The sequence below is a fragment of the Streptopelia decaocto genome (assembly GCF_964273445.1).
Source record: "Streptopelia decaocto genome assembly, chromosome: 2".
Taxonomy (NCBI): Eukaryota; Metazoa; Chordata; class Aves; order Columbiformes; family Columbidae; genus Streptopelia; species Streptopelia decaocto.
The window spans coordinates 44799733-44815143 of NC_138655.1; the positions used below are offsets into that span (position 1 = coordinate 44799733).

Below are 15411 nucleotides of genomic sequence, written 5' to 3' on the forward strand. Positions count from 1 at the left end.
TCATTCAGGGTTGAGCAGCAGGAAAATATAGTTATCTGTAGGCCTAACAAATCCCCAAGGAAGTGAAAAAATAATCAAAAAATTGGGATGAATGTTCAGCACAGGCAGTGGGCAAGCTGGCCCACATGCCACAGCATTGCACCATGGTTCCTCTTAAGTTTCTAGCTCCCAAGAAGACATCTGTATTGCAGGTCTAGAGAAATACTCCCTGCCAGAAGGCAGAGAAACATGCCAGGTTTCCAGCAGCTATAAACGAAAGAAGAAGCTCCGTTTAAAGCTTGCAGGATCTTCAGGCAGCACAGCAGACACAGGGCAGAATATATTAACTAGAACTAAATAAATGAGACAGTGGTAGGCCTACTAGATTTTAAATCACACATTAACTTGTCCCTTGTGGTCCCTGCATATATGTTGAATTGCAGACTCCACTTCTGCACTCTCTTTCTTTGCATTTCAAATGGGGCATGAGAAACTGCACAACCTTTTCTGCACCCACAATACAGGAGGAGTAGCCATTGCCTTCTGTAGCCACAAATACCAAAATTATCTACGATCAATTAAAACAGCCTACTCGTTTATACCGAAGAGCTATTTGGTCTTGGTCTACTGTTGTGGTCTTAGAAAGCTATTGTGGGGTTTTTAGGGTTTGGGGGGGGGGTTTGGTTGTTGTCTGTGTTCATAGAATCAAATGTGATCACATTAACATTAATCAATAAACATAAAAAACCAATTTATCACTAGCCATCTACAAGTCTGGACAGCATTTCTGCAGGTCAACTGTTTCCTTAAAACAAGGCTAAGAAACAGAGGAGTAAACCCAGCTCAAAGATAACAGGATTATTTTATGGGTGACTGTTGTGAGTTCAGTATGATTCATGCACCTAGTGAGACTCATTTTTTTCATTGGAGAAGACTGCAGGCAATTCAGTTCAATAGTCCAGTTTCTACAAATGCGGAGAGAGTGAGATAAATACCTCCTCTTGCCTCACGGTTCCCCTCCTGTTCCCCCTACATGCAGTGTATTGCATCTCTGTGACCATGAGCAAAGACTTTGCTCCTCCTTCTACGAACCTGTGGCCTTCAGCAGAGAATGACCTTTCCACTGCCCAAAACTTCAATAATCTGAACCACACTAAAGGGCAGGGCACATTTTGAGAATCAAACGCTTAACTTGTATGTCTGTATCTGTGACAGGTGTCCAAACTTCCACCACAGTAAAGAGAGATCTAGTTGACACACACCCCCATGAAGCCTGAACTTCAATAACGCAGCCTGCACCTGAACATCATCCCTGATATTTGATGCATTTAAAACAGGGTTATAGGCAGCCAGTCCCTATCTCAGACCCCAGAGCTGGAAGCCTCATCCTGGGGGCCCTTTGGGTGTCTCTGTCCTTCTGGGAAGCACATCCTGAGCAACCTGCTTGGAGGCAGCATGAAAGACTGAGCTGCTGCTTGGCAAAGGGAATGTGGGTCACAGCCTCCTCACCCCTGGGAGGTCCTCACAGGAGCCCAGAAACAGGTTGTGATTCACAGCCTGTGGGATGTTTTCAGGGAAAGCGAAACCTTGCCCCTTTAAGCACATTCTCTGTTTCCCTAGTGGGGAGTAAAATCCTCTCCTCGTGTATTCCTGAAGGCTACGGTTTCACAATGGATTGGCTTCTGTTTTTTCCTCTCGGAGGGACCAGAGAAGAGGTTGGGTGCAGCCTTGTCATGTGGAACATCTACTTTTTCCTCCCTGTCGCCATGGTGACTGAGCCGCTGGCTGGTCTGGCTCCAGAAGGTGCACGGTACCCAACACCAGGACCTTCAAGCAGGAGGATGAGAAAGAGGGAGGGAGATGGAAGCAGCATCCTTATTTTAATGTGTCATGGCCAGTGTTTTCAACTGGTGAATTTTCAAAATATAATGCATAAAGAGGCAATAGATTATCTGCATCTGACAGACTTAACCACTGTTCTTGAATAATCCAGGTTTGAGTATTGCAAATATTGTGGTATAGGCTGACGACTATGTATTCAGAAACCGTAATATGTATACACAGTATACTCATTAAGGTAAGTGGCTCGCTCTGTCTCCAACTTGTCCTTTTTGTAAATCAGGCTCCATGCAGCAATAAGCAACATGAATTTCAGCATCACTTCCAGGTCTTTATCCTATTTCTGTCATGGTCGCAAAATCATCCTGCGCTGGCATAAGCCAGAAAAAAAAAATTGCTTACAGCTGCAAGAACTTGCAGGAAAATGAGCTCTTTCAAAATAATGAGCTATTAACCCATGTCACTGCTGCAGAGGCATTGCAGTGGTGACAGCCACTGGCGTGTCAATAAATAACGAGGCAAATTAAAAGTGGATGTAAATTTGTTTCAGTAGATAATTCTTCTTTGATATAAACTGGAACGAGTCTGAGTACTGGATGAAAACATAGCTCTGCTGATTTTGGCTCGACAGAAACAAAAGCAGAAGTGCTTAATTTAGGTTCTTTCCCTAGTTAGCACTATTCAAATGCTCATTATTTGGGTCAGAATTTAGCTTGTTTGATTGTTTTCCGAAGATATTTCCGGACCAAGCAAAGCCCTTTCACCAGTCGGGATGAGCGGAAGAAAGGCAGACTTACGGATCAAAGGCTGCTAGCAAGAAGTTGAGCAGCAAGCTGATGGATTGCTCCACGTTGATCTGGTGGGTCGTCGGCATCCGTTTGTTGAGCTGGTAGAAGATGGTGGAGATCACAGCTTCCAGGCGAGCCACGTTCAGTTCGATGTTGGGGTCCAGGTTGTTCAGTGCGTTTTCCCGCAAGGCTTCTATCACGTTCCAGATGTCCACCAGGTGCACTAGGGCACAGGACAGAAAGAGTCAATGGGGACAGGCGCTCCTGAAAGCAACTGAGAATAAAACGTCACCTCATCCCACGGGGTGGGGATACCACAATCACACGGGACACGCGTCACGAATAATTAAACAAATGTATTTTCCATCACTGAGAAACGAAATTGGTAGCGGAAAGTGCAAATAAAATTCAAATCTGTTAATAAGCAAGCAGTATATTGATATTATTAGTTGTAATGAGTACAACCTCAGCTCTGGAAATCATTCCTCATTGTATAAAGTATTCGAGTCAAAATCTGTATTTTATGGAAATCACTGGAAGGTAAACATATGCTAAGTGTTTTTCTGAACCGTTCCTCTATGAATCCCCATTCAGAAATTACTCTTAGATATTAATTTGCATAGCAGATGGGCTTTTCAGAAGATCCTGCGAGTACTAAGTGCTTAACACATACTGACATTTTGAAAATTCTTTTCAGCAATTTGTAGGGAAAGCAAAATATTTTACAAAAACAGAATTGCAATTGAGTCAGGGTAGACAAGCTACATTTAAACACAGAACACGTAATGAAGTGATCCCAAAGTTGTATTTTGCGTCTTTTAAATATATTTGCCTAATGATGTGATAAATCTCTCTCTTTGCTAAAGTCCCAGTCTAAGCTGAATTTCATGGGGGCTGTTTTTACCTACAAGGACAGCTTAACGGACAATCTCTGCTCACCCTCCGTATTATACCCAGACAGAAATTTTGTTTGCATAGCACTGTTACTGTGGCAGTATGATCAGCTTGCAGCACATTGGCATTTCCAGAAGTGGTGGACCATGCCAAAAATTTAAAACCCCCCTACATTCCTTCAAAATTTGGATTTAGTTCAAACCCGAACTCAAAGAATCATCCTTTTTTTAATCTTAGGCATTACCTACTGTCTTACTAAACCATCAGTAAGGTATAAATAATGAGGTTCACAGTACAAATTATCTTTTTTTTTTTTTTTTAACCAGAGAAACTACTGTATAGTTCTCATTACTTAGCATGGTGATATCTCTTACGACATATCAAGAGCCATCTGTATATGGAAGGAGATGTATTTTTTTTTTTTGTGGATAGAGAAATGTAATTCTAAACCTCATCATTATATTTTTACTTGCTTGGTTTGCAGGTGCTGTCTCAGATTGCAATGTGACATGATGGTCTGATGGCAGGGAAATGTAAACTAATACTAGACAGATAAATGAAACCAGATATACTGTCATTTTACTTAGTCTAGAATTTTTCCCTAGGATTGGGTTTCTTTTCCTTCTGCCTCAGGAAAAAAATAATCTCTAATGCCCTGCTACTGCATCTGTAAACCCAAGCAGGTGAGCAGCCACAGCAGCGACTACTTCAGGCACCAGGTAAGACACTTTTCCACTTCTTGCTGTTCCATAGCAAATAATTGGGAAAAACTGAAAAATGCAGTTCCATCACGACACCTAAATATTTATTTGGCCCTTGTATTAAAAGGAAACACCTACAGGTGAACTTGTATGCTGGCAGGTTGTTCTCACGCTGTCATTCTAAACTAAGCCAGATGGGTGGAGCACACAACCTCTCTGAGCTCTTCCTTTTTGTCTTCTAGCTGAGCGAAGAGCATCTGGTTCAGAGGCCAGACCAGGCAGAGAAAGGAAGAAGTCACCACAAAGCAAGCCATGGTCTGGTTCAGGACAGAAGGGTTAATGAGCATTTCCCACTCTGGCTCATTACTGTCAGGCAGCCAAGGAAGAAATACAGAGCAATACACCAGAAGATGCAGCAACAGCCTGGACCACGTGCATGTATTTTGTGGCATTATTAAGAAGGGAAGGGCAGGCAGAAAGCAGAAGGTTAAGTGTGATGGCTGTCGCTGGCCATGAGGGCTGTCCCTGGTAATTCAAGCTGAGTAGATGAAGGAGAAGGTGCTTCCACCAGCAGTTTCACCAGGCTGGTTTCTAGGTGACAGGGCATGTGTGCACACAGATGAACCTGAACTGTAGCTACACTAACAAGGTAAAAACATGAGAAATCACGGTGATAACAAACAGCAGAAAGGGAGTTGTGCATATGCAGATTGCTAACCTTAACTTGAGGCTACACTAACAACTAGCAACCCAAGGAACAGCACAAAAAGGGGTACTGGCTTGACAGCACTGCTGGCCGAGGCAGAAGTTACTAGGGTGACCCTATGATAAGTACTGAATAAGGATGTAAAATCAGCCATATGGAAGCTAGTGGGAAAAGAATAAACAGGGGAAGGCTGATTATTTGGGAGTGCATGGGCATGGCGGGGGAAAAAGCATGGGGGTGGAAAAGGGAATATAAAGGGCAACAGATCCTGTCAGCTGTGTGTGGCTACCGCTGAAGCAGTTCTGTACCTGATCAGCACAGAGGAACGAACACAGCAATAAGCCCTTTGTTTTGACCATACATCTATCTAGTGTACTTCTGCAGTTGTGGGGAACCACAAAGGTTTCCCTAGCGTTGAGAAAAGGACGTCCAAAGAGGATGAACCAGACATCTGGACTCCCTAACAGTGCAAATTTCACACAGCAATTTAACTTCAATTGTTATAGCCTAGTAGTGGAAAACTCTTGAAAAAGAGAGCACGGAGGAAAACAGCTGGCACAAGGAATGAGGCTGAAATGGGGCCTGGTCTCTCTATTCACCACATGATCCAGTACTGATACTATAATATGTAGTTGTCAGATTTTCATGGTGGGTTCCCCCCCAAACCACACTATATTTTCCATAACATAGTCACATCCAGAGTTAGTTTTGATTATGGTCCTGGGAAGGGAAATATCCAGAGGCTAGCAGACTTAGGACTAATAATATCAGTACACTAAGACATGTGAGAGAAAACTATTTGTTTTAGTGTTAATTCTAACCTGAAGGCCTCATAAGCTATCCTGATATTTATTGGTATGCCAGAAACATAGGGCACAAGACTAAGAAAATGACTTACTAGAAATTACACAGCAGTAACAGTCTCCCACCCACCATAAAATATTAGTCTTAAGGAACTGCTGTGCATTTGTACTATAAATAATTCTACTTTTTTTTTTTTTTTTTTTTTTCCAGAGACGCTTTGGTTCTACTTGAAGCTGAATAAACAGCAATCCTACTGCACCATTTTATTTTGCATTTTATTCATGAATTTCAAAGCTCTCTACAGAGGCTGGAAAGTAATACTTCCTGGAGGAGGAAATGGAAGATGGACAAGAGCCAGACTTTTTAACAAGATCTGCTAATTTTGAAAATATTTGTCGAAATGCCTGGCTCAAAATCACAAGGAGAGTTTGCTAGACTGTTGTACAGAGGACTGAAGCCTCTGGCCTTTACTCAAGTCAGTTGTTATGGACAACAATTCACCCACCTAAATTTCGATGTCAAAAATTAGGTGTCTACTGTCAGCTGGTGATCGAAGCTCCCTCTAACGTCAGTGGAAGAAAAAGGCACCTCAAAGTAGCCGTCTGGAGGCAGGTGGGATGAACAGTGCTTTGAAGGTGCAGTCAGAAAAGTCACAGCGCAAACTGTCACCGTTCACAACAGGTCTCCCTCCAATACTGATGGCGTAGCAGTATTAAACACCAGCCAGGCAGGCTGGCAGCAGTGTCTTGTGGCTTTTTTCTTTTTTTTTTTAAATTAGTTGGAAACAAGTGCTGGGGTACTAACAGACTGAACTCCTGTTCTTACCTCCACCATCAGAGTGGTTACAAACAGTGTTTAGCGATATGGTGACAGGCGCTTTATAAACATAAACACAAACATAAACATAAATATATGTACCTATGTATATATATATATAGTCTTCACTGACTACAGACAAAGTCTAAAGCAGCAAGTTTACATGAGATATGTAACCTCAGAGTGGGTAATGTTAACTGAGATGAATCCCACACCTTGCTCTTTAAACATTAAGATATATTCTCTGTTCTGACTACTACATGGCCTAGATTAATTCAGGTTTTATATAAAATATGAATAATAAATATTTTAATCTGTATGAACAGCTACCAGACCCTGACATAGTCACAGCCTCTTACACTGCATTGCTTAACATTGCGCAATTAGATCTGTGTGTACTGCCCTCTGATCACTTTGAATCCTGTGTTTTTTTAAGCTTACTCACATAGTAAGCAGACTCTCACATATTATATCATGCTGCTAACTCAACCTATCAATATTGGGAAACAGCAGAGAAAAACACAAGCCTCTGCAAGCTCCATTCTATTCATTTGTACTATTAGAAATTACTTTTCAATGTAATAACAGAAGGTCAACCTTGCAAACTGCATAAACTTAGATTTCTCTCATTTTCATTTTAATTCTCTCTGCTACTCATTTTCTATAATACCTGCTATGCCCATTTATTTATTTATCCATCCATGAGATTGTTTTAATCTCACTGAAGAAAGCATGTCTCCTTACTTTGTACAACGTGTCAGTGACATAAAACCTGAATCTGATTTCTACATACTACAGTGATGCTAACAAGAAGAGTTCACAGTGTAACGAACCAGTTACAGATGCAGGACAGCTTTCTCTCTCCTAAAATCTGCCTTAAATTCGCTCAACAAAGTCAAACTCCACAAGCTTGTTTTTAACGTCTTATTGCCCTTGCTGCTTTTGTTGCCTTAGCCATGTTTCCCTCTGAAAACAGAATTATCCCTCAACATGAGAAAGATGCCCTTTCTGAAATGGACCTTTAAAGCTACAGAAATCTGCCGGTTGTTTCTTCAGTGTCACTAGGCAGGAGAAGTAAAAGCTGCTTGTATCTAGCACCTGTGTGGTATTAAGCAATCCAAACTTGTGCAGCCCAGCCAACCTTCACAGACCCTTCAAATGCCTCGCAGTTTGTAAACAGCACAGCTATCCAGGTGCAGAACCTCTCCCTCATTTGCCTGATGTCTGAAAAAAATGTAATGATGTCCAAGAGCAATTGTTAAACTATACATTTCCCCTCAGATTTCCTGTTAAGTGATTTCTGAAGTCACAGGTAAGCTAAACACCTGCATTATTAGATCTTCTACAGCAAACAATGTCTGCTAATTTAACTTTCATGACAATAAGTAATATTTACACACTGTCATAGAGGGTTTAATATTTGAGCATGTTCTCTAATGGATAGTAATTAGTCACTGTAAATAACGTTCAGTATTTGGACAGAAGAGGGACGACGCAGATGAGCAGCATTACAGATGGCTGCCATTCACTCCCCAGCAAATGCACACTTTGAGGAGACCCTGGCTGAACTGCAGAGACATAAGATTAATGCACAAAAACATACTCCAAATAACAGATGTTATTTCCTTCAGTGGACTCCTTTACCTGTTAAAACAACATTTGGAGACTGCCTGTTGCCAGCACACTGTAACTGAACTGATCAGTCCCTCTCCACAGAGTGTGAGGGTGAATGAAAGGTGGCTGCCTCAGTTTGAAAGGAGTTTTTCATTTTCCTCAAAGTAAAAAGTTTTCAGACACCCTTGAAGTTTTACATCCTGCCCTTCTGCCTTTATCTGTGTTCAGAACATCTTTTCCTACTTTGATGATCAAAAAGAGTAATTAGTAGTTACAGTGCAGAATTCCATCACCTACAATGTTGTCAACAGGTTAATTTGTGGAAGAGGTGTACTCTGGACACAATTGGAGAATACAGAATTTTGGATAAAATTATTTTGCTTTCTATAAATGCATGTGTCAATTTTATTGATCTTGATCCTCCTTCTTTTCTTCAATCATTTTCTAGTCTCTTCATTAGCAGGAAATCAGTGTATTTTTTATTTATTGTAATTAGTAACTTTAATTTACTTGCAAATAGTAATTTTCTGTTCAGTACATAAAGGTATTTTAACAGCCAAAATGGAAGAGAAGAGATGTACTACACTTATTTTTTTCAACTCAAAGCAAATAAATTAACATTTATTTATGCAGTGAAAAATGAAATCTTCTTTCTATCATGCAGTTTATTTAGAATTAGGGAAAGGCTGTGAGATACAGATAATCTTGGATATATCACTAATCTCAAAGGAGGCAGATTACTTCAAACATCAGTTGTCAAGAAATGATGTTGCCCTAAGCAAGTATAAAAAAACCAAAACTGTAGTGCAAGTTTATCTTCTAAGTAGTAAAAAAAAAAATTAAATGTCTGTGTCGTTAAGCTTTCTTACCATTAAACAGATCTACTTATGCAAAAATCCTTATCTGTTCTATTGCATTTTTTGTATTCCACCTGAACCATGAACTCTACAATGTTATCTTTCCATTTATTACTAAATGAACATGGAAGGGGAGATCAAAATTAATCAAACAAGGAAAGCGACTAAATTAGGGCTTTAATCATCGATGCAAATTTACTTAACATACAGTAGGTCTAACTAAATCTAGGTTAAATATGTCCAGTTGATAGCTAGGACAGACTTCCTCCTTGAAAGATTTTCCTTTGTTGGTGAATACAGGAAAAACTCTTAAAGAAGTATTAATTTAAATTATTTCCAAACTTTTAGTATACACTTGATCGGCCTGGACGCCTTCCTGTGTAACCTAGAGTGTTCCTGTTCTGGTGGGGGGATTGGACTAGAGGATCTTTCCAGGTCCCTTCCAAACCCGAATGTTCTGTGATTCTGTGAAGATTTTAGTCCAGCAAAGTTCTTACAGACACGCTTGAGTTTAAACATACTAGTACTGTCATTAGAAATCAATGGCACTTGAATGTATGTCAGGTATTTCAGGTGGATTTCATTAAAAGGGAAAGATTTATGCTTGTCTAACAAATCCTAAAAATATCATAAAATATGTTATACGATTCTTTTTTCATTGGAATGAACCCATCACATATCAGGGTATTGGAGCCATCTGTCATCATCCTTGCTAGGAAGCCCTGGGAAGTCACTCACTCACTCACTCACCCTCTCACCCACTGCCAGGAGGGTAAGGGAGGACTCAGGGAAGCGTTTTCCTGCTAAACTACACCAGTTTGGGGCCAAGCTGCCCCTCAAATCAGCCAGCTGTAGCACGATCACCAAAAGCTTTACCTGCGCGTCTGGTACTATGCAGAGCGACGTGTCACCTATGATTTGCAGTCTTTTACACTGTCTGATGCCAAATTACATGACAGAGAAAATGTACCAGGGTGTTGCTTCTGCTCACGGCTCAAATGAGGTATTTGGCAGAGGGGAGACCTTATCGCTGTCTACAACCACCTGATAGGAGGTTGTAGCATGGAGGGGGTTGGTCTCTTCTACCAAGTAGCAAGTTGAACAAGAGGAAATAGCCTCAAGTTGCGCCAGGGGAGGTTTAGATTGAATACTAGGAAAAAATTCTTCACAGAAAGAGTTCTCAAGCACTGGAACAGGCTGCCCAGGGAACTGGTGGAGTCACTATCCCTGGAAGGGTTTAGAAGGTATTTAGACGAGGTTCTTAGGGACATGGTTTAGTGCCAGAGCTAGGTTAGGTTATGGTTGGACTTGATGATCCTGAGGGTCTCTTTCAACTGAAATGATTCTATGGTTCTAATGACTCTTTGGCTGGGTACATCTGGTGACAGCTGTCACCCTACATGGCCTGGCACACCCAGGCTACGCATTGCCCAGATATCTGAACCTCCACTCAGACTGTACCTGGACATGTCCTGTATATTCCTATTCCTGCTCCCAGGTCTCTCAGGCTTCTTATCTACCTCCCCACCTAACTGCTGCTCATACAGCCCATTGATCTCCAGCACAGCTGGGCACCTGCTAGCCAGCCAATCCAATAAGCCTGGTGTGTGTTGGGCCACTCCCGAATGCTCTGCAGGCCATCAACAGCTCTTGGGCTGGTCATTGCTGTTTTCCAAAAGTGAGGGTCATGGACTTCTAGCTTGTCAGCACACATTTGAATGTGTTGATGTCAAAATGTATTTTGTTGCATCTTCTTGTTATTTCACTTGATTCCTAGGTTTTGTAGATGCAGTGGTTGGTGAGTAAATACTACTGGCTTCAAGAAAAAATTAATGAAGTATTCAGAATATTTACTGCCATGTTATTCTTACCCCCAAATGCTTTAATTTTCAGAGATGTGTGTATTAGACCCATACAATAGCATGAAAACTTGTAAGAGAACGATATATTGGTAACCAAGAGTAACCATAAACAACATTTACTTCTTTCTTCAGAAAAATTGGAATCTTGTCAAAGCCTGCCCACCTGGGATGGAATTTGATAAGGTTTACCGGTAAGCCCCTGAAACAAGTGGAACAGTCTGGAGCAAGGAAGACAGCATAGGTGGGGGAAGATCCAGTTAGGGGATGTGTAAACAGACTGCCATAATCAACTCCACAGGACCTGGTGGGGAAGCACCCACAAGTGCTGAGGGAGCTGGCTGGTGTCAATGTGAGGCCACTCGACCGTCTTCAAATGCTTGTGGTAATCAGGGGAGGTTCCTGAGGGCTGTGAGAAAGCCACTGTCACTGCTATTTCCAAGAAAAGCAAGAAGAAGGTTCCAATGAACTAAAACCTCACCTCAGTCCCTGGAAAGGGCAAGGAGTGAATCCTCCTGGAATTTCCAAGCACATTAAAGAAAAGGTGACTGGGAGCAGTCAGCATGGAATTAGGACAGGAAAATCATGCTTGATCAACCTCTTTGCCATCCACAATGAAATGACTAGCTCACGAGACAAGAAAGTGTGGTGGATATTCCTTATTCTGACTTTAGCAAGGCTTTCAACACTGTGACATATAATATCATCACTGGCAAACTAGTAAGTATGGGTTGGATAAGTGGCCACAGAGGTGGACTGAAAGAGATGAGCTGAAGAACTTGTGATCAGTGGCACTGAGTCCAGCTGGAGGCCAGTCACTAGTGGTGTACAACCAAGCCTGATACTGGGGCCAGCACTGTTAAACATATTGATTAATGGCCTGGATGACGGGACAGAGCGCACCCTCAGCAAGTTTTCAGCTGATACAAAATGAGAAACAGTGGCTGATACACCAGAGGGCTGTGCTGCCATTCAGAGGAACCTCAACAGACTGGAGAAACGGGCTGACAGGAACCTCATAAAGTGCAACAAAGGGAAACGCAAAGTCTTGAACATGAAAAGAAGTAACTACATGTACCAGCACAGGCTGGTTGCTGACCAGCAATGAGCTTTTTTGGCAAAAGTAGCTGGCATCCTGCTGGGCTGCATTGGGCAGTGTGTTGCCAGCAGGAGGAGGGAGGTGACCTTTCCCCTCTACGCAGCCCTGGTGACACATCTGGAGTGCTGGGTCCAAAGTCCAGCAAAAGGTCACAAAGATGACAAAGGGACTGGAGCAACTGTCATAAGTGTGGATAAACATCTGATTTGAGGGAGTAAAGAAGATGGAGCCAGACTCTTCGCAGGGAAAGGACACAGAAAGGACAGAAGGAAATGGGCACAAATTAAAATACAGAAAAGCATTTAAACATAAGAAAAATAATTTCCCTGTGAGGGTTGTCGAACACTGTGACAGGTTGCCCAGAGAGGCTGTGCAGTCTCAATCCTTGAAGGTATGCAGACCTGAACTGGACACAGCCCCGAGCAATCTGCTCTAGCTGACCCTATTCTCTCTAGAGGTCCCTGCCAACCTCAATGGTTCTGTGACTCTGTGGCGTCCTCGTCTAATCACAAATTTATACTGCAAGAACATATAATAACTCTTACTGGAGAGGAATCAGTGTTGCCCCACTGATTTTTCTCTAAAGCCATTGCTCAGGTAAGCTGTGCTCCAAGTCCCTTCTCTGACATATACAATAAACAAAAAGACACAGAGCCTGCCCTGAGGCCCCTTGAATGCTTGGGAGAGTCTTCCACATCCTCAAGAGGTTTTGTGTGAGGTGCACCCTGAGTGCTCCAACACTCCCTCAAGCTTTCCCTTGAATGCCCAGGTATCTCCAAGGGAGGTCATGGTTTCATTTAACCCCCTCTCAGCCACATGCACCCCTACTCCTCCTCCTCCTCACCTCTTTGCCTGTGCTGTGAGAGTGCACAGGTGTGCGGTACGCACTGGCTCAGCTGAAAGCTGGAGTGAGGTTGCATGCTTCTACCTGCCCACCCCAAGGATGGACACCCAGAGTGAGGAATGCCTGGATATGAAACTAAATGTTCAGACCAGCAAGCATCTTTGTTCTGAACTGCTGTGTGCATGGAGTCAGTCGGCTGCATTTGGACTCACTGAATTCATGCAGATCACCTGTCCCTGTGGTACCCCATGGGACAAGCGATGTCCCAGCCATCAGGAGCTGGGTTCTCTGGGCACATGCCGGCCAGCTGCACGTTGTGTGCACAGGAGACATTTCTGAGCAGCTGTCAAACCTGTCTGCTGGTTGTCTGGAAATCCTCAGGATGTGAAGTGTACGACTGAGGCACTGAAAATTTTGGGGAAAAGTTTTAAAGGTCCTCCTGTCTGTGTACCCAGGCATGCATCCTTGTATCCTCACCTACTGTTCTGCTCAGAAGGAAACATGAATTATTCTAAAACCTTCTGAGATTTGGATCACTACAGCACATTAAACAAATGTGGCCTGTTGGAACTGTCCATCAACTTGGTCAAGTGCTACTAATGAGGAATAAAAATAAGGATAATGATACATGGTCTTTTTATTTTTTATATGGTACCTGACAAATCCACCAAGGTGTAAGAGTATGTAAAGATCTCCAGTAAAATTCTTCTCTTTCATATTAATTTAATTTATAATAAAGGTTCCTTCTCCTCCTGTTGTCAGTTCCTGCCCATTTAGTCTCACCTATATTTAACTGAAGCCTGAAGGGCTCTCTGTGGGTGGCAGAAGAGGCCATCAGGCTCCCCAAGGAGCAGCACTAATGACAGTCAATCCTGCAACAGGGAACAGTGGGTGATGCACCCTGCAGTGCTGGGCTGGGAAACTGTTGTCATCTACTTGTCACTCAGATGCTGGGAAAGTGTTTCCTTTTCTTAAACATGCTTTGCAATCATTTACCTGAAATGTCAAATGAAGTATGACATGTATAAAATAAAATAATGAAAAAATCTAACTCTAAGCTTCTTAATATTTTGATGATAACCAGGAAAGACCACTCAATTAAACCTCTGCACTGTTGCTAACAAGTTACATAGCTTAAATCCACTGATTATACACATTATTCCTGTTTTAAGACCTAAATATATTTATGAATTAAAGATCCAGATTTAAATAGCAGACCCTTTGCTATATGTATTCTATAGCCAGAAACTTTACAAATCTCCCCCTCCCCCAAACAGGCAATGGTACTCCTAGATTACACATCTCTACTATTCTTGCTATCCCACCATAATAATATTTTAATGAGAAAGGCTTTATTGGAGGCATTATGTGATCAGGCCTCAGTCTCACTAAATAGTTCCTTCAAAGGGGTTTTGCAAGTGTTAGCTCTAAATTAGCCAAAGAATACATGGGGTAACAAAACTTGATGAGTGAATATGTATGACCCACAACAAATTTTCTTAAAATAAGGATAATTTACCATACATCTGAGTGCCTATTTCAATTGGTAAAAAATACAGCATTTCAAGATTTTAATCAAATATAACACTTCTGTACTATACTACAGCAAACAATATAGTAGGAAAAAGCTCCCAAAAGGTGGCAAAAAAGTCTCCAAGGTTGTATACGGAGTTGATTTTCAAAGTGCCATCTCTGCTGTAAATCTGGTGACCAAAACTGAATTATGGAGACTTACAAAAAAAAAAAAATTGCTGAGAAAAGAAAAAGCCACTTTCCAGCCCTCCCATGTAGGAGATTAAACCAGAAGTTCAGAAATGACTGAACATATGAGAAGAAAACCATAGTTTTAGAGCCTGGCACAACTCGGATTGTGTGTAGCAATCCAAGAGAAAACAGGTTTTAGGAAACAGGCGGGACACGGTGCACAAGCTTTCTGGTAGCTGTGATCCTGACCACAGGATGGCACTACTGGGTGTATTTTAGTCAAGGCAGCACGTTTGCTGTTGTATTTTAACTCTCTACTGGCACAATGTCAGGCGAGCTAACACAAATCAAAGGGTGTGCATCCTCACCACTGTCTCCAGAAAGGGGCCATGGTTAATGTATTTGGTGTAATAAAGATTATCTGCTGGGAGATCTGGTGTCCTATACAGATGATCACACATGATAGGCAAACGATAATAAAGCCATGAGTAGGAAACGGCAGAACATTTTCCTGTTGCATGTCCTTATTTCAGTGAGAAAATCTCCGCTAGAAGTGTGTTTCTTTGAATGCCAAGTCTAATACTACATACTTTTCTTAAATAACTTCATTTTTTTTTCCTTTGATGCAACCACTGACAGTTCCCCTAATCCCCCACTGAAAACCTGCTGTGCCACAAAAGGACTGTGGCTTGCTTTGGCACTGTTTCCAGCAAAAAGCAAGCGTAAACTGAATGTAAATGTTATTTATATTTTAAATTCATGTGAAGTAGTTAGTATATACCTATATACCAGCTAAAAAGATATAGGGTGTTATCCCCATTCTCTCGTTAACTGCTATTTTCTTTGAAATCCCTGATACTGGAGGCTTGTGACGATGCGAATATAGAATTTAACCGTTCTTTATAAC

The 15411-nt window shown here is 41.8% G+C and overlaps 1 protein-coding gene across 24 annotated transcripts in view; it reads right to left on the bottom strand.

Moving 5' to 3' along the window:
• The window catches only part of DTNA (dystrobrevin alpha), a 230317-nt gene that overhangs the window by 67110 nt on the left and 147796 nt on the right, over nucleotides 1-15411 (bottom strand). For all 24 annotated transcript variants that reach the window (XM_082043803.1, XM_082043805.1, XM_082043791.1 and 21 more), the window contains one exon: nucleotides 2616-2829. In XM_082043803.1, coding sequence (XP_081899929.1) covers nucleotides 2616-2829 — 214 coding nt within the window. The remainder of the gene's footprint in view (nucleotides 1-2615; nucleotides 2830-15411) is intronic.